Here is a 20,270-nt window from a genome sequence, read left to right as displayed (position 1 = left end):
GATCAGCGGTAAGTGGCGGGAAGGAGAGTTGGGAGTACGCTGCGGCGCCTTGGCCAAGCCCCCGTGCGCCATCTTTATTTCAGCACCGCCTTCCTGCTGCCATCCCTCTCTCCCTCCCTCCGCCTCTCTCTCTCCCTTCCTCCCTCTCTCCCTCCCTCCGCTTCTCTCACTTACCTCCTCTTTTGTGTTCCCTCCTTTTTATTCTCTTTCCTCTCTTCGTCTTTTTTCACCCCTCCTTCTGTCTTCTCTCCCTCCCTCCCTCCCCCTCTCTCTCCCTCCGTTACAGAAGGTGCTGGAATGCTGTGGTGTGTGCTGTGAATAGCCCTGTTTGTGGTGCGGGCTGGTTTGGGCAGAGGGGGCGATAGCGGTCCTGCGCGGGCCTTTCTCTGCGGGGTTTTTGTGTGGGAGATGAAACGCGGGCTGTCCCGCGGACCTGGGGTCGGTGTTGGAGCGCGCGCCGCCCTGCCGTGTTAAGGGGGCCGCTTCACTGAGCACAATCCGGACCACCAAGCTTCTTCTGTTGTTATTCTGGTTTGTTAACTGATACCCAGAACCCCACTGTGCCCCGCTGGGGGGGGGGAGGGTTCGGGGCGCCCTCCTTTCTCTTGTAAGTGGCCGGGCTGCGTCTGTGGGGGTGATTAGCCCCTGAGTTTGTGTTTCATTTGGGGGGGTCGCGACAGAGCCCCCCCGTCCTGCCGCACAATGGCTGCCAGCTCGGCCTTTCAGCCTGGCCCCCGTCCCATTGTCCCGGGCGGAGCTCCCACTCAAAGTCCCAAATCACATTACTGCCCATGTGTAGCGCCTGAAAGGGCCCGGTCCCTGCCGCAGCGGGGCGCTGGAACAGGGGGTACGGGGGGGTACGAGGGGGTGGGGGGCAGATGGATGCCGCAGCGGAAGAAAGGGGTGCGTAGATAAAAAGAGAGAGAAACACACAGAGTGAGAGAGAGAGAGAGAGAGAGAGAGAGAGAGAGAGAGGGACTGACGTCAGGTTGAGGAATGGAGAAGCATTTTCCAGGCCAGTGTTAATTCATATTAATTTGTGAATGTGTGTGTTTGTAAATAACAAGTGCAGATGATAAGAAGCTGGCCAGTTCCAATCTGGAGACTTACGTTTACCACTTCCTGCTCCTCCAGTCCTCCCCTGCTGTCCCAGAATCCCTTCTCCAGCTGTAGGTGATCTGGAAGGCAACTTAATATTAGTGAGGGATTGTCCTGACCTGCACCTTGCAGTACTGACACTGACCTGCACCCTGCAGCACTGACACTGACCTGGACCCTGCAGTACTGACACTGACCTGCAGCACTGACACTGACCTGCACCCTGCAGTACTGACACTGGCACTGACCTGCACCTTGCAGTACTGACACTGACCTGCACCCTTCAGTACTGACACTGACCTGCACCCTTCACTACTGACACTGACCTGCAGCACTGACACTGACCTGCACCCTGCAGTACTGACACTGACCTGACCAGCAGCACTGACACTGACCTGCACCCTGCAGTACTGACACTCACTGACCCTGACCTGCACCCTGCAGCACTGAAACTGACCTGCAGTACTGACACTAACCAGCACCCTGTAGCACTGAAACTGACCTGCACCCTGCAGCACTGACACTGACCTGCACCCTGCAGTACTGACACTGACGTGCACCCTGCAGCACTGACACTGACATTGACCTGCACCCTGCAGTACTGACTGTGCTGTGTGAAGCCCCTTTGCAGCCCAGCTGGGCTCTTCAGCTGAAATATAAAGCACAGGGTCTTAATGGCACTGAAATATAAAGCACAGGGTCTTAATGGCACTGAAATATAAAGCACAGGGTCTTAATGGCACTGAAATATAAAGCACAGGGTCTTAATGGCACTGAAATATAAAGCACAGGGTCTTAATGGCACTGAAATATAAAGCACAGGATCTTAATGGCACTGAAATATAAAGCACGGGATCTTAATGACGCTGGTGAATAAATCCTTGAGGTTTTTTTCACTTTGGACATGAGAAAAGGAATCATGAATAAAACAGCTGAGAACTTGTGATGTCTCCTGCAGATCTGAACTGCTGCCTTCAATATTGTATCTGATAATTAAATAAATCATCTTTAATCAGTCTCATAAACGAGACACGTCTTTGCTTTCTGTATATGAAAAGCACCTATAGCAAAAAGTTTAATATTTTATCAAAACGTAGATAGTCGGACTGTGCATGGGGGAGGGAAAGGGGGGAGGGGGGCGTTGGCGTTTCCCCTGGCGTTACTGCCCTCAGCCAAAAATCCAGAATGAAAAGCGAGCGGCCTGTTTCAGAAATTGTTTTAATTAATTTGAGTTCTTTCCTGCGTGGAATCTGCATATTTATAGTCTCGCGCGCATCAGGCCTTGATTCTTCTAATTGAAATTAATATCATTTCTGTTTCTGATTATTATTTAGCCTCCTCTTGATGCTTAAACCGCACCGCGAGGACAAGAGGCCGCTCGCGGTATGTAATTGATCATCATAGTGGCGTAAAAGTACAGTGTACTCTGTAATTGATCTTCTCCGCGAGGAATCTTCGGAACAGAGAGCAGGAAATAACATCCAGTGAGACGTTTTTTTATGAATAATTTATTGAATTTGTAAGATATCTCCTCTAATTGTTTTGTTTGTTAATATTTTATAAATATCATTTAAGTCCTACTTGCTTCTGACAGTGTTTGGTAAAATCTCATTAAAAACTAGAAGAGTGCAGTAATTGTCCTTTTTAGAGCTGAAGCTACTGTTCCTACAGTTTCGTTCGAACTCCGGCGTTTATTTTTTTTTTAATTTCCCGTAACCCTGGTCCGTGTCTTAGGCTGTAGGCAGTGTATTGTTGGCGCATATTGCTTAATGTAATCGGCATTTAAAACAAATGCGTGTTTTAAGTTTTTTTTCTTAAAACGTTTTTTTTTTTCGCGATTTTATACGTGTTACTATTTGCTGTGAGGTTTTTATTATTTTTTGTTTAAATACTCATTTATATCATTTAAACAAATTGAATTCATGCGCAAGTTGTAATGTCCCTGTAGCAAATTATGCCTTACAAGATGAACATGAACTGGTTTTAATAGGTCTCCTCTATTCCGTATATACAGTTACACACTGCTTCGGGTCTGAAGTCTGCGGCCGGCTCCTCATGCGAGAAGTGCACTGTGCCACCTAGTGGCGGGCCGCGGTACTGCGCGTGGAGTTGCAGGTGTTTAACCTCGTGCCCTCATTATTCCAAACTGCCTCGCTAACTGCATTTAGTGCAGCTGAATATACTCTCAGAAGGCCAGCAGGTTAACTTTGTTTTAATGGGTGATAATACTGTGCTTTTTCTCCTCTGTGTGTCTCTGTTCCTCTGCTGCTCGCTGGTTTAGGCCCGTGCAGCGCGGGGCTGGGCTGGGCTGGGCTGGGCTGGGGTGGGCCACCGTACCTGGGGTGTAAAGTGTGCTCCTGATTCAAAGGGACATTTTTCCGATGGCGGGCGCGGGCTCTGATATTGTGTTTGTCGTGCCGCGTGCGTGTGATTTATCACGCTTCCTCCTCGCCCGACGACCGCGCTTCCCTCTGATTGGCGGCCGGGGGGAGGGGGGGGGGGTGGGTTTGGGGTGGAGGGGGCTGCTCAACCCAACGCTCCTCGGCGTGGCTTTTTGGGAGGAGTGGGTGTGGGGATGGGGGTCTGTAGACTCGGTGGGGAGGTGCAGGGTTCGAGGCTCCTGGGGAAGGAAAGGGGTGTGTTTCGGTCATCTCTCTCTCTCTCTCTCTCTTTCTATCTCTGTTTCTCTCTCTCTTTCTCTCTCTATCTCTGTCTTTCTCTCTCTTTTTCTTTCTCTGATGTGATTCTGAAACAAGAGCTTCCTGACAAAATGAGCACAGGAAACGATCTTCAGAATAACAGTGGTGAACTTCCCAAATGTGATTTTCGTCTTTCTGTCTCATCTCTGTCCACTTTACTCCAATCTCTGTTTTTCCCCAGTTAAACATATTTTCACTCACTGCGTACACTTGATTTCCTCTTCCTGCTGGTGTGCAGTACTAGTCACTGTTATCTCTTCAACGTTAATTATTTTGCACCGCCAGGTGAAATGTATCCTGGGAAATCTACAGAACATCGAAAAAGAATCAGCCAAAATTTTAATGGCTTTTATTCTGTTTCACACGGGGGAGGGAAGGTGTTTTTCAGAAAGATTTCTCAAATTTTAGTTTCTGCATTTTTGCCAAAGTTTTTATTCTTTTCAGTTGCAGTAACAGTTTGGCCTTCAGACACGTGCCCAAGGGCGGGGGGGGGGGGTCAGGTGGGGGTGTGTTTGGGGTGGAGTAAACACAAAAACAAACACGCACACATACAGGCACACACATATACACACACACTCACACATGTACGCACACGCACACACGCACACACACACTCACACACGCGCACACACACACTCACACACGCACACACACACACTCACACACATACTCATGGGCTAGCCTGTATAAGTAAGCCCAGCACCCCTGAACCGTATGAATTTTACATTTTTACAGAAATGACTTGTGAGGACCTGCCCCTTTGTCCCTTCTTTTTCTTCTGGGAGTAATAAAATGCGTTTTTAGTGCACAGAAAACTGGCCCATTGAGAGTGCGGAATTAGATTAGCCTCCGTTTTGCCTGCATTAAGCTCGTACAACACAATTTGTTGCTCATCCTGGAATTTAATCTCACATCTCACGTTTCCTTTACCGTCGCTGCGAGGCCCGTGACCTGCTCGGCTCTGTATTATACCGATGAATTGTTCTTTCTAAAGAGTAATAGGAAATCAGTAAGAAATAGCAAACTAGCCCACTGTAAGAGATAAATCTAATTGTGGCTGCTGCTTTATTGAATCTAAATTGCACCCGCTTGGCCTGTGCGCTCCGTGCAGGCCATCAATCTCAGGGCTGATAATGGAGGCCGCGGGATTGCACCTGATGTTTGCATTATTAAATTGTGCTCTAATGAGCCGGGCTGATCGGGCCGGGCCGGGATCGTCTGAATCAGACATTAGCACTGTTCTGTGGGCCCCGACGCTGTAACACGGGTGATCAGGACTGGATTTGAGCGGCAGCTCCGCTTCGCTGTGCCCCTGCAGCCGGTGCGGAGTGGAGCGCAGATGAAGGGGAGGTCTTTCGCCCTTTTCCCACGCTCCGCTTTATCGCCCGAGTCCATCGCACGGCTCCCAGCCGCCGGTCGCCCCGGAAACACAGCTGCGTGTGTGTGTGTGCGTGCGTGTGTGTGTGTGCATGCGTGTGTGTGTGTGCATGCATGTGTGTGTGCTTGCGTGTGTGCATGCATGTGTGTGTGTGCGTGTGTGTGTGTGTGTGGTGCTTGTGTGCGTGCGTGTGTGCGTGTGTGTGTGCATGTGTGTGTGTGTGTGTGCGTGTGTGTGTGCTTGTGTGCGTGCTTGTGTGCGTGCGTGTGTGTGTGCGTGTGTGTGTGTGCATGTGTGTGTGCGTGTGTGCGTGTGTGCGTGCGTGCGTGCGTGCGTGCGTGCGTGCATGCGTGCGTGTGTGTGCATGCACGTGTGTGTGTGTGCGTGTGTGTGTGCTTGTGTGCGTGCGTGTGTGTGTGTGCATGCGTGCGTGTGTGTGTGTGCGTGTTGTTGTGTGCACCCAGGACACGCGTGTGTGAGTCCACGTTATCCCTGTGAGTGACAGAAATAACAATGCGCTTATGTAATTAAGTAGTGTCTGCGTTCGTGCCAAAGCCGGTGTGGAGTGTGTGTGGGGGTGGACTGACAGAGAGGCACAGGGATGTGTGAGGGGGGGAGTTTGATTTGTGTGATGGCCTGGAGCAGGAGACTGCGGAGAAGCTGGGGGGGGGGGAGTTAAAAAAAGAAAAGAAAAAATTGAGATCTATTACAAGCCGCAGTGTGTCTGAGTCCCGGTAAATACAGCTGAAGTGAGTGAGTGGAGATTAAGCCATTTAGATTCACTGTGCCCAACACTGAACCAGCCCGCACATCAGAGTCACTGTGCCCAACACTGACCCAGCCTGCACATCAGAGTCACTGTACCCAACACTGACCCAGCCAGCACATCAGAGTCACTGTGCCCAACACTGACCCCACTGACCCAGCCTGCACATCAGAGTCACTGTGCCCAACACTGACCCAGCCTGCACATCAGAGTCACTGTGCCCAACACTGACCCAGCCTGCACATCAGTCACTGTGCCCAACACTGACCCAGCCTGCACATCAGAGTCACTGTGCCCAACACTGACCCAGCCTGCACATCAGAGTCACTGTGCCCAACACTGACCCAGCCTGCACATCAGAGTCACTGTGCCCAACACTGACCCAGCCTGCACATCAGAGTCACTGTGCCCAACACTGACCCAGCCTGCACATCAGAGTCACTGTGCCCAACACTGACCCAGCCTGCACATCAGAGTCACTGTGCCCAACACTGAACCAGCCCGCACATCAGAGTCACTGTGCCCAACACTGAACCAGCCCGCACATCAGAGTCACTGTACCCAACACTGACCCAGCCTGCACATCAGAGTCACTGTGCCCAACACTGACCCAGCCTGCACATCAGAGTCACTGTGCCCAACACTGACCCAGCCTGCACATCAGAGTCACGTGCCCAACACTGACCCAGCCTGCACATCAGAGTCACTGTGCCCAACACTGACCCCACTGACCCAGCCTGCACATCAGAGTCACTGTGCCCAACACTGACCCAGCCTGCACATCAGAGTCACTGTGCCCAACACTGACCCAGCCCACACATCAGAGTCACTGTGCCCAAAACTGACCCAGCCTGCACATCAGAGTCACTGTGCCCAACACTGATCCAGCCTGCACATCAGAGTCACTGTGCCCAATACTGACCCAACCTGCACATCAGAGTCACTGTGCCCAACACTGACCCAGCCTGCACATCAGAGTCACTGTGCCCAACACTGACCCAGCCTGCACATCAGAGTCACTGTGCCCAACACTGACCCAGCCTGCACATCAGAGTCACTGTGCCCAACACTGACCCAGCCTGCACATCAGAGTCACTGTGCCCAAAACTGACCCAGCCTGCACATCAGAGTCACTGTGGCCAACACTGACCCAGCCTGCACATCAGAGTCACTGTGCCCAACACTGACCCAGCCCACACATCAGAGTCACTGTGCCCAAAACTGACCCAGCCTGCACATCAGAGTCACTGTGCCCAACACTGATCCAGCCTGCACATCAGAGTCACTGTGCCCAACACTGACCCAGCCTGCACATCAGAGTCACTGTGCCCAACACTGATCCAGCCTGCACATCAGAGTCACTGTGCCCAACACTGACCCAGCCTGCACATCAGAGCTAACCAGCTACAGTTAGAGTGTGACTGGTACAATTACGCACAACACATGCACTCACACACACACACACACACACACACACACACACATATGCTTGCAAGCAGATACACCCTCAGATACAAACACACACACACACACACACACTCAGACACGCACACACATAAACATGCTTGCAGGCAGACTCAGATACACACACACAAAGTCTTGCGTGCTCACACACACTCAGATACACACACTTCCTGTTTACATGTGGAGATGGATGCAGTAGGTTTCTCGGTCTCATTTGAAACTTTAAGCTCATTAAATATAACATTATTACAGGCTCAGTTCCACTCACTCATCTGTTAGTAGAAGAGCAATAAAGCAAAATGGCTCCTTGGAGACATTAATGCTTTAGAATAAATGATGTGCTAGAACAGAGATTTAATTAATTTACAGGGTATATTGATAGTCCCTCCATACTTTGCGCTGCATTTTTTAATCTTGGTTTAATGTCTTCATTATTTGGAGAAAAGCAGGAAAGAGAAACAGAACTGAATCAACACTGTTGCCGAAAGGTGTGTGCGCTTAGAGGTTTCTGTGTGCATTTCTTTAAGCATTTAATTATGCTAACGATAACTGCATTCTGAAGAGGAATCTGCCATAGCAGAGAACAGTGTAGCTGCGTTACATGTGCGTGCACACACTCAAGTTCACACACACACACACACACACACACACACTCACACGCACTCACACACTCTCACACACACACACACACACTCACTCAAGCTCTCGCACACACACACACACACACACACTCACTCACTCATATTAATGCACCCTTTCAGGCACTCATTCCGGTGTGAAATGCTAGGTGCACCATGCTAGGCCGTTAATGGAACAGTTATATAATAATATTCATAATTAGTTTTATTTATATAGCGCTTTTATCACACTCAAAGCACTTTACAGCATGTGAGTGAGCATGTGCAAAACAGCCAACTTAAACAGAACAAAACAGAAATTCCAATAGGACAGAGAAACAAATGAAATGACATCACAGAAGCAAGCGGCTGTGGGGAGGAGGTTAGAGGCTGGGTCTGTTTGTCTGGTTACGTTTTTCCTTATAGTGTTAATAAAGGGAAGTAAAAAAGTAAAAAATCCCTTTCTCTCTCTCCCTCCATCCCTCTCTCTTTTTCAGCCAAAACGGATGAGGTGCTGAAAGCCAAGGAAAAGAAGGAGGAGGAAGCTCGGAAAAAGAAGGAGGAAGGTGAGTGTGTGAACGAGTGAGTGTGTGAACGAGTGAGAGTGTGCCAGCGAGTGAGTGTGTGAACGAGTGTGAGTGTGCCAGCGAGTGTGAGAGTGTGAACGAGTGTGAGTGTGCCAGCGAGTGTGAGTTCACATGCGTGATGCAGAGATTCACGCACACGCAAAGTCAGGCATGGGCAGGCAGTCCCGTTCCCTTACTGACCCAGGATCAGTGTGTGGACCCACCCCTAATGCCAGCCTGTTTGCTCTTACTGACCCAGGATCAGTGTATGGACCCACCCCTAATGCCAGCCTGTTTGCTCTTACTGACCCAGGATCAGTGTGTGGACCCACCCCTAATGCCAGCCTGTTTGCTCTTACTGACCCAGGATCAGTGTGTGGACCCACCCCTAATGCCAGCCTGTTTGCTCTTACTGACCCAGGATCAGTGTGTTGACCCACCCCTAATGCCAGCCTGTTTGCTCTTACTGGCCCAGGGTCAGTGTGGGGACTCACCCCTGGTCCAGCCTGTTTGCTCTTACGTGACATGTAATCAGGTGTGACCAACCTATGCCAGCTGTTATCTCTACTGACCCAGGATCACGCGCTGACCACACCCAATGCCAGCCTGTCTTGCTCTACTGACCCAGATCAGTGTGGACCCACACCCCTAACCACCTGTTGCTCCTACCAGGCCTCAGGTCAGTGAGGGTAATCATACTGGTATCAGCCTGGATCAGACACTGGGACCAGAGCCTGTGATATGAACACCGGTGCCAAACTGCACTACCAGCGCTGAACACACACTGAACACACACTGAACACACACTGAACACGCACTGAACACACACTGAACACACACTGAACACACACTGAACACGCGCTGAACACGCGCTGAACACACACTGAACACACACTGAACACACACTGAACACACACTGAACACACACTGAACACGCGCTGAACACACTGAACACGCATGCTTAATTAGCATTTCTCCATTAGTAAGGAATCAGGCATTTTGGATTTCTGAAAACTACTTGACCTTTAAAGTTGAGTGACCTTTTCTGAGATAAAAGACAGGCTAGCAAAATTTAATTAGCTTGGCGAACCCACTTTATTCTTGCAGTCGACGGAAGAAATTGTTTAAGTCTCTGTCCCTCTCTCTCTCACCCTGCACTCTCTCTCTCGCTGTCTTTCTCTCTCCCTCTCTCTCTCCACATTCTCTCTCATGCTGTCTCTCTCTCTCTTCCCCTCTCTCTCTCTCTCTGTCTCTCTCTCCCCCCTCTTTCTGAAAAAGAATATACTGGTGGCTGCAGGCTGCATTGTTGAGTTCCCCTGTAAGGTTATTTCTGAAACAGAGTTGCACCCCTAACCCTAACCCTATGTCTTTCATCCTGAGCCCAGCGTTTCTCTGGGTTTGTGGTACTGGGGGGGGGGGGGGGGGGGCCAGGAAGCTTCAGCAGAGTCAGCTCAGTGGAGTCAGCTTCTGCACAGAGCTCAGCTTCAGTGTAGAGTTCAGCTTCTGCACAGAGCTCAGCTTCAGTGTAGAGTTCAGCTTCTGCACAGAGCTCAGCTTCAGTGTAGAGTTCAGCTTCTGCTGCTCTCACCTGCCTGTCTGCTGAGATCTCAGTATTACATCATTTTATTTGCTTAATTACAGTCTGCAGATTATTCATCCGTATTAATATTAATATTTCTGTATGCTTCGGCAATATTTACAAATGTTTTTCCTGTAATATAGTGATGTAGTGTAGTAGCTTAAATTTAAATTGGAATTTTGAGAGAGAGAGAAAGAAGAGGGCGGGACAGAGAGAGAGGGAGAGAAGGAGAGAGATGGAGCAAGGAAGGGTGGAGGCAATGTCCCAAGAGCAGTGCAGCTGAAGAGAGTGAAAGGGAGAATTTGGGCAGAGGGGTGTGGGGGTGTGGGGGGTGTGGGGGCCAGGCAGTCTCGGGGGAGTTGGGGTGGGTGGGGGGTGTGGGGCCAGGCAGTCTCGGGGGAGTTGAGGTGGGGGGCGGTCTCTGGGGGGCGGGGCAGAAGGAGGAGAGGAGAGGAGGAGCTCAGGCTTGTACACACAGAGCGCCCGCATACCCCACCCCCCATAACCCCCCCAGAGCGCGCCCCCCTCCCGCACAGAGCGCCCAACCCCCCCTGATCAACCCCCCCCGCACAGAGCGCCCCCCATACCCCCCTGATCAACCCCCCCCGCACAGAGCGCCCCCCCATACCCCCCCCGATCAACCCCCCCAGAGCGCCCCCCCCTTATCAACCCCCCCCACACAGAGCGCCCCCCCATACCCCCCCGCCCTGCATGGGTGACCCCCCTCACCCCACCACCCCGCATGGGCAACCCCCCTCACCCCCACCCCCCATGGGTAATCATTTCAGAAGGTGGGGGGAGTCAGGTGCTCTTTTGTGTGCAGAGATCAGCAGTGTGCTTCATTAAGGCTGTTCACTGCCCCTCTTTGTGCTGGCAGTGTGTGAAGGGGGTCGGCCGTGGAGACTGAGCGTCAAACACACATTAACCCCCCGTCCCACCCTGGCACAGGGGCGACTGTGTCCCCCACCCTGTCCCTGTACACCCCCCACTCGTCCCACCCCGGCACAGGGGCGACTGTGTCCCCCACCCTGTCCCTGTGCATCCCTCACTCGTCCCACCCTGGCTCAGGGGCAACTGTGTCCCCCACCCTGTCCCTATACACCCCCCACTCGTCCCACCCTGGCACAGGGGCGACTGTGTCCCCCACCCTGTCCCTGTGCATCCCTCACTCGTCCCACCCTGGCTCAGGGGCAACTGTGTCCCCCACCCTGTCCCTGTGCATCCCCCACTCGTCCCACCCCGGCACAGGGGCGACTGTGTCCCCCGTCTTCAGTGCCTGTTTTTGTGGCTTGTGCTGGGAAAATGCTGCTCTGTGTGTGCATATCCACACATCTCTTATTCAAATCGCTTTTAATGCTCTTAACCTTTTTATATCATTTTGAAAGGTTGATTTGCCTTAGCAGTGTTCCAGCAGCCTGGACCCATAAACCTCATCCTCTGCTCTGCTGCGGACCAGAGGCAGAAATTTTAAATAATCACAATTTTCCCTAGATAGACAGGATGGTCGTTTTTCTTTTTTGATTTTAATTACTGTGTGTCAGGGAGGTCACAGGTTTGGTGTATACCTGTTTGTGTGTCTGTTCTGGAATTATGTGACCATTAAATATTCAGACGGGTGCCCCCTCCTCCCGAATCCATTTGCACCTCATCACGGTTTAACTAGCTCTGTTGTCAATCACGGCAGAACCCTTAAACAGCGCGTGTCGGGATTAGATTTCTGGCCTCGCGTTTAGAGTGCGCGAGTGCGACGGAAAGGCGTCAGAGATAGAAGCGAAAATAACGTACAAGCCAACAGAAATGATATTTTCCCGGAGCTGGAGAGACTAGGCGCGGGTAAAAAGGACAAAGCATTTAATTTTCTCTGTCCTTAATTAGGGCTTCGGTTAGCTTTGCTTCCATTTACATCCGTTTAGCCGTATTTACATTAACCATTTTATAATAACGGTGTAAAGTGCAATGAGATATTTTGATGAAATTCCAATTTAATGTTAATTCTGTGCATAAATTATGTGCTTTAGATTTTAAATAAATCAATTATTACCGAGGAAAAAAACTGGAAACCATCTTATTAGCCGCCACTTTCTAAATGAAGTAAACGGGTAAATTCCTGCGAGTGGCCGGCTGTCGCGCACGCCAGTGCTGAGGTCTTACTTATATGTTCATCGTACTCTGTATTATTTTCCTTTGTCTAAAATATCTTGCATATGATTATGAGAAGCAGTTTATCACTGTATGCCTGTATATCGTCTCTTTAAGTTACCGCTTATCAAAGAAAATAAACGCGTGGAATCAGAAGAAAGGGGAGAGGAAGGATTGGACATTGATGCTAAATGTAATCTGCCTAGAAATCAAATTATTTGACCTCCGAGCTCAACAATACAAACTCCTGCCGGACTGCTGTTAAATATTTAGCACTCTCCTGTCATGAATACAAATGGTGCACAAATTAGAATCTACAGGAGTCTGACCCCGGAACCAGACCGGGGAGCGGGGGCTCGCGCCGCTTTAAGTGTTTTAATTACCGCAGTTCCCAGCGCTTCTTGAAGGACAAGCACAGAAATTCAGCACCTGGTAAACATCACTTGTCCTGTCTCTCTAATCGAGCGGTATTAACTCAAAGTACCAGATGTTTTATTATCATTTTAAGCCTCCCTACAAGAAGGGAGAGCGACGTAAAAACTAAACCGTTAAGCGTTTTAAAACACAGTCCGCGTGGGCGGTGAGAATGTACAAGCAGCAGCCTATGAGGGAGTGGGACGCTGTTTTAACGGTTTATCGTTTGAATGGTCGTGCTCATCTTGATACTGTAGGTTCACATTTCTGTAATGCTTCATAATATTATATATTATAGAATGTCATTATATATTAAACTGTATGTTGACATTTCCGAAATGCAAGGTTGGACTCTACATTTCTCATCAAAAAATCTCGTATTCCTCTCTCTCTCTCACACACACACACACATATATATATATATATAGTGTGCGTGTGTGTGTGTGTGTGTGTGTGTAAATTTGCGTGGCAAAAAAATTTGATTATACTCTTGAAAAATGTTTTTTTTTATTTTTTAAATTATATTCTGCCTAAGAAACCGAGGGTGATTTTATCAAAAGGAAATGCAGTTTGCATCCATTTCAGGGTTTCAGTAAAGCGGAGACATCTTACGCGTGTACATGTTGGGGCTCAGCGATGATGTTTTTTATTGATTTGTTGTATTATTGAGTATGTTTATGGATGCACATTTTACGGCATATTGCACTGACATAATTTGGAGCGCTGCTGACATGTTTATGTGCGCGCGCCCAAAACTTATGAATTGAGTGCGGCTCCGGCGCGGCGCGGCGCGGGAAAGTGCTTTAAGGTGACGGGAAACCGGTCAGAAAATTAAATTACCCATGCAGCGCTCCGTGTCCTCTTTTCCCACTTAAACACGCGCTTTATTAAAATGTACACGGTGCATGCATTTTCTACAGGTTTGATTTAAGCCGATAGATTTGCTGGTTTTTTATCGTTACATTTGTATGTTGATTGAAATGTTGTCTCCTTTTTTTCTGACACCCCCTCCCACTCCTGTGGTTACCCCACGTTGAAATGATTAGTTATGCCTAGCTTGTAAGCAGTGAATCAGAGTTATGTACCCCCGGGAAATAAATTTGGCAGAAAATCAGTGTGTGAAGATTTAATTATCACTCGGAGACCTTTCTCTCTCTGGCCCAGTGATCCGGAAACTCCGCGCGCTGCAGCCAGATCTGCGCGGACGCCAGCCTTCTCCTCCCAATTTGTTCATCCGCGCAGTGATAAGCCAAGCAATTACTGCTTTATTGATTTTTCATCACCGCAAATTTAAAGTTGATTTTTTTCCCTTGAAAAGGCTTGGAGGGTGATTAAGTCCCCCACCCCTTCCCCCTCCCTCCTCCCTGCTCGTTTAGTAAGAGAAGCAGCATGGCAGAATCCAATAACCCCGGGTCGACCTCTGTTGTCGGTGGATAATGTGCTGTCTCTCCTACCCGTGCCGCTCGTGTTTAAAAAAAAAAAAAAAAACTGCGATATGATAGGTGCTGCGAAATGAGCACAGATATCAGCGGGACACTTTAATTTGTTTCCTTTATATGAACCGGCAGCGCGCGGAACATGATCTCTCCGAGAGGAGCGCGCGCAGGTGTCGGGTGCGATGGAGACTGAATATTCTCACCGCGGCCGTGTTCACTCTGCTCACTTTTAACAAGCAAGCGCTGCTAAATAAATATAGAAAGCTATTTTTTATTTCACTAAAGCGCCGATTATTTCATCACTGTGCGCATGCGCAAAATTATGCTTAATTATTCAGTCACGATGAAGTGGGCGTGTACGTGCTCGTTTGCAGGTTGGTCTATCACGTGAAGGTTCCTGTCATTGTAGACCTACAGTGTCTTGTCCAGACAAGTGACAAATCCACCCCGGTTGGAAACCGAGGAGCCATTATGCTTCATTCAGAACAGTTGTTTGCTGTAATGAGTAATCTGAGCAATTAGGACAATGCCATTACCCCGCTGTAAACATTTACAATCACATTTAGGCAGTAATTACCTTCCTAAAGCTGCTTTATTAGCCAAGCAGGCCTGCAGGCTGCGCCGCAGTCTGTGTTTTAATAGGCCCGTCAGACACAGAGACAAGCCAGGTTACTCAGACCATCATTCAGTCCCTTTCTGCTCCTGCCCTTAAATAATACTGCATGCGTGCTTCCCCAAATGCGCGCTACCCCAAACGCGTCCTTCCCCAAACCCTCAGACGCGTCTGAATTATATAACAACAAGAGGGGCGCTGTCCAATGACCGACAGACAGTGTAGACATGACTGGAGAGGTGTGCGTGTGTGTAGGCTGTGTAGGTGTGTGTGTGTGTGTGTGTGTGTGTGTGTGTATGTGAGTGAGTGAGTGTGTGTGTGGTAGAGCTGCTGACAGAGGGCTCTCCTGTGTACGGGTCACATGACCCCATTTCCGTGTGGAACCCCCCCCAGCTTGCGTCCCCGCTGCTTATCTGTCCCGCTCAAACTGAGGTCACGGCGGGGCTGAGGTGGGTCTTCAAATAACGTTTATAAAATGATTTGCCCAATATTAACTTTTACTGGGAGCACTGACACCAGTGACAGCATGCAGCCCTGTGGCCGTTTCTCTCACAGGGGACTACACTAAAAAATGCAATGAAAATTCTGTTTCTTCTTTTTCATAATAACAATAATAATAGTAACAACAACAATGCGAAGAACAGATATTATTATTATTATTGTGATAATAATACTAACAACAACAACAATATGAAAAAGAACAAATCGTTATTATTATTATTATTATTATCATGAATTAGCGCTGAGTGTGGGCAGGGGATTGGGTGGGTGGATGCTAGCTGTTAAGCCTGTTTTATTTCTGCATGCTCGTCTGCTGCTCTGCTCGTACACAAATGTGTTTATAACGTTTCGCCTTATAATGAGCTTCCTGTTCGCATATGCTAATCAAACTTTAAGCCACATCTGTGACTTTCCTCAGCAAACTTGTCAGCCTAATTAAAATACAAGCTGGAATATGCACAGGTGTGACTGCAGTTATTAATTAACTCCGGTAGTCTGTGAATTCTATCCCTACAACAATCAATAGAGTAACAATTAACTGCTGACACTGCGGAAACAATGGGGATCCTCTAGTTGACGCTAAGCTAAAGTGATTTTCTAGCCGTTCACTCAATTAAAATAGCCTTTGTTCCATATTTTGTGCAGTAATGTATTGTCAGGGAGGCAGTGCACTGGGCTGTTAATACAGTGTGGTTATGAGCCTGTTCCTGTCTGTGTGTCTTTATGCAGTGTGGTTATGAGCCTGTGCAGTGTGGTTATGAGCCTGTGCAGTGTGGTTATGAGCCTGTGCAGTACGGTTATGAGCCTGTGCAGTGTGGTTATGAACCTGTGCAGTGTGGTTATGAGCCTGTGCAGTGTGGTTATGAACCTGTGCAGTGTGGTTATGAGCCTGTGCTAGTTTAAAGAGGTGATGCTGACCTGTGCAGATGGAAAAGCTCACGGTCATAGTCAGCAGCTGGGGGTCCTGGGGGGGAGGGGGGGTGCTGGTCCAGGCCCCCACCTGGGTGGTATCTGTATGGCCCCCCAAGCGCTGGATTGTTATCGATGTGTAAAGTTCATAAGTACGCTAGGGGGTATGCAAGGCAGGGGTGCATGTTTGGGGGGTCCATCTTAGGTCAGGTTTCACTGTGGGAAAGGAGCCGTGAGTGTGTGTGTGAGTGTGTGCGAGTGTGTGCGAGTGTGTGTGTGTGTGTGAGAGAGAGAGAGAGGCTGACTCCTGTGTGGGAGGGACTCAGTCACACCTCATTAGGCTGGTCCAGTGGTCCTGGGGTGGGGGGGGGTGTGTCAGGGTGGGGCTGCTCCACATGTGACTCTGATGAGGTGTAACTCAAGTGCAGTTAAAGGGAAGTGTCTCCCAGCCAATCAGAAGCACCTTCAGCCTTATGTAAAAAATAAAAGAGTGTGAGTGAATCTCTCCTGAGCTGCTGTGGGGTGGTTTGTGGGTTAGTGTAGTACACTGTGTTTATTATTTACCTGCACTGTTCTCAGGCTGGCTGTGGAAGGCCTGGAGGAGGAGTCCTTCCCTGAGCAGCGTGCGCCTGCGTCTGACAACAGCATCGCTCCCCGTGCAAAAGTTTCTCTCTGGTTTTTTGTGTGTATAGGTGTAGTCAGAGCAGTGCTCTCTCTGTGAGTGTCGCAGTGTTTCAGGTGTTAGGCTGATTCTTGTCGCGGTGTTTCAGGTGTTAGGCTGATTCTTGTCGCAGTGTTTTCAGGTGTTAGGCTGATTCTTGTCGCAGTGTTTCAGGTGTTAGGCTGATTCTTGTCGCAGTGTTTTCAGGTGTTAGGCTGACTCTTGTTGCAGTGTTTCAGGTGTCAGGGTTTTCTCCAGGTGCGCTGGTGGTGTCCGTATCGATCCTGGCGGATAAGTGATGTCATCCTGGGGGCTCCTCTCATGAGTGATGTTAGCGGCGGCCATCTTGAGCAGCGGTTCAATTTCGGTGAAGTCACACTCCCAGCTTCCTCTTCCTCAATAAGGTAGAGTGCAGGCTGGGCTGGTGCTTTAGTGTATTAAAATGCACGGGGGTTATTGGAGGTCAGGGGGGCTGTGCTTCATCACAGAGACCCCCACTGCAGGCCAGCCTCACACCAGCACCCCTTCCCCTGCTCCAAGAGCTCAGCACTTTCAGGGGTGAGGGGTTCCCCTGCTCCAAGAGCTCAGCGCATTCAGGGGTGAGGGGTTCCCCTGCTCCAAGAGCTCAGCACTTTCAGGGGTGAGGGGTTCCCCTGCTCCAAGAGCTCAGCACTTTCAGGGGTGAGGGGTTCCCCTGCTCCAAGAGCTCAGCGCATTCAGGGGTGAGGGGTTCCCCTGCTCCAAGAGCTCAGCGCATTCAGGGGTGAGGGGTTCCCCTACTCCAAATGCTCAGCGCATTCAGGGGTGAGGTTCCCTCTACAAGAGTCACGCATTCAGGGAGGGTTCCCTCTTAGGCCACGGTTCAGGGGTTGAGGGGTGTGGGTGGGGGCCACTGTGTGGGTTCTTTATCAGTGGGGGAGGAGTTGGGGGGGGGCGGTAGATGAAGTTAAAAGGTAAAAACAACAAAATCAATGAGCATCCAGACGGAGTTGAGTGATGTCATTGAGTGGGAGGGTCAGAGGGGAGCCAGCCCATCAGTAAATCTGTCCTGCTCCCAATTACATCATCTTTATTTTAATCACCTCCATCAATTAAGGAATTAGTTGTCTGGGTGATTTCTCTAATTACTGAGTTATTTATAAAAGATCTGCTGACCTGTTCAGTGTGCTAGACTGCCCCAACAAATGCACACACACACACACACACACACACAAACACACACACACACACACACAAACATACACACACACACACAAACATACACACAGACACACACACACACACACGCACGCACACATGCATGCACGCACACAAACGTACACACAGACACGCGCACACACACACACATGCACACACATACACGCATGCACACACACATGCACACGCATGCACACACACTGAAACACACACACAGACACGCACGCACACACACACATACACACAGATGTTTGATTGTGTTGTATGTTGTTAACTGTAGTGTAGTTAAATGTATGTAATTAGATTATTGCTGTTTTTTGGGCTGTTTCACTGGAGTTGTGGTGATAGCAGATTATCAGAGCAGATAGCTCCTCTCAAGTTTGGAGTGGAGTTATAATAGAGAACATATGAGCATGTATTGAGCAGCAGCTGGAGTGGGGCAGGATGAGGGTGCGGCTGCGTTTGTGAAGTGCCTGTTTTCACCATGGTAACATATGCAGGCTCACTCCACAGGCCTGGCTGAATTTAGAGACTTGTAAGGACGTGTTTTCAGCACCTCATACACACACCTGCACACACGCACGCACCATATGATCATAATACATAATGTTTATTACTACAGTAAGCAGAAGCATTGACTCTCCAGGCGTGTAGTTTGGTAATGACTTAAAATCAAGCCCTTGGGGAAACACACACACATACACGCAAGCACCCAGCATGTTAACCAGCATGCCTCTCCCGATTACCCAGCATGCCTCTCACTATTACCCAGCATGCCTTTCTGAGTCTATGAATGCCGCTCTGTTCTGTACTGTAGTGCTGGGTGTCTGTGAGTGCTGCTCTGTACTGTAGTGTTGGGTGTCTGTGAGTGCTGCTCTGTACTGTAGTGTTGGGTGTCTGTGAGTGCCACTCTGTGCTGTACTGTAGTGTTGGGTGTCTGTGAGTGCTGCTCTGTGCTGTTCTGTAGTGTTGGGTGTCTGTGAGTGCCGCCTGTGCTGTACTGTAGTGTTGGTTCTGTGAGTGCCGCTTGCTGTACTGTAGTGTGGGTGTCTGTGAGTGCTGCTCTGTACTGTAGTGTTGGGTGTCTGTGAGTGCCGCTCTGTGCTGTACTGTAGTGTTGGGTGTCTGTGAGTGCGCTCTGTGCTGTACTGTAGTGTTGAGTGTCTGTGAGTGCTGCTCTGTGCTGTACTGTAGTGTTGGGTGTCTGTGAGTGCCGGTCTGTGCTGTACTGTAGTGTTGGGTGTCTGTGAGTGCCGCTCTGTCTGTGGTGTTGGGTTCTGTGAGTGCCACTCTGTGCTGTACTGTAGTGTTGGGTGTCTGTGAGTGCTGCTCTGTGCTGTTGTGTAGTGTTGGGTGTCTGTGAGTGCCGCTCTGTGCTGTAGTGTAGTGTTGGGTGTCTGTGAGTGCCGCTCTGTACTGTAGTGTTGGGTGTCTGTGAGTGCCACTCTGTGCTGTACTGTAGTGTTGGGTGTCTGTGAGTGCTGCTCTGTGCTGTACTGTAGTGTTGGGTGTCTGTGAGTGCCGCTCTGTGCTGTACTGTAGTGTGGGGTGTCTGTGAGTGCTGCTCTGTACTGTAGTGTTGGGTGTCTGTGAGTGCTGCTCTGTGCTGTACTGTAGTGTTGGGTGTCTGTGAGTGCTTGTGCTGTCTTAGTGTTGGTGTCGTGAGTGCTGCTCTGTGCTGACTGTAGTGTTAGGTGTCTGTGAGTGCCGCTCTGTGCTGTGCTGTAGTGTTGGGTGTCTGTGAGTGCTGCTCTGTACTGTAGTGTTGGGTGTCTGTGAGTGCCGCTCTGTACTGTAGTGTTGGGTGTCTGTGAGTGCTGCTCTGTACTGTAGTGTTGGGTGTCTGTGAGTGCTGCTCTGTGCTGTACTGTAGTGTTGGGTGTCTGTGAGTGCTGCTCTGTGCTGTACTGTAGTGTTGGGTGTCTGTGAGTGCCTCTCTGTTACTGTAGTGTGGGTGTCTGTGAGTGCCGCTCTGTGCTGTGCTGTAGTGTGGGGTGTCTGTGAGTGCTGCCTGTCCTTGTAGTGTTGGGTCTGTGAGTGCTGCTCTGGCTGTACTGTAGTGTTGGGTGTCTGTGAGTGCTGCTCTGTGCTGTACTGTAGTGTTGGGTGTCTGTGAGTGCTGCTCTGTGCTGTACTGTAGTGTTGGGTGTCTGTGAGTGCTGCTCTGTGCTGTACTGTAGTGCTGGGTGTCTGTGAGTGCTGCTCTGTGCTGTAGTATAGTGTTAGGTGTCTG

General features: G+C 49.7%; 1 protein-coding gene across 7 annotated transcripts in view; it reads left to right on the top strand.

Annotated features, from left to right (window-relative positions):
- rsrc1 (arginine/serine-rich coiled-coil 1) overlaps nucleotides 1-20,270 on the top strand; it is a 136,558-nt gene that overhangs the window by 97,141 nt on the left and 19,147 nt on the right. For all 7 annotated transcript variants that reach the window (XR_010324665.1, XR_010324664.1, XR_010324663.1 and 4 more), the window contains exon 7: nucleotides 8,520-8,588. Coding sequence is in view for 1 of the 7 variants with exons in the window: in XM_064303328.1 (XP_064159398.1) it covers nucleotides 8,520-8,588 (69 nt within the window). In the remaining 6 variants the exon portion in view is untranslated. The remainder of the gene's footprint in view (nucleotides 1-8,519; nucleotides 8,589-20,270) is intronic.

Source organism: Anguilla rostrata, chromosome 12 (genome assembly GCF_018555375.3).
Source record: "Anguilla rostrata isolate EN2019 chromosome 12, ASM1855537v3, whole genome shotgun sequence".
NCBI lineage: Eukaryota > Metazoa > Chordata > Actinopteri > Anguilliformes > Anguillidae > Anguilla > Anguilla rostrata.
Note: the sequence above shows the minus strand (reverse complement) of the source record. Positions and strands in the feature narration are given on the sequence as shown.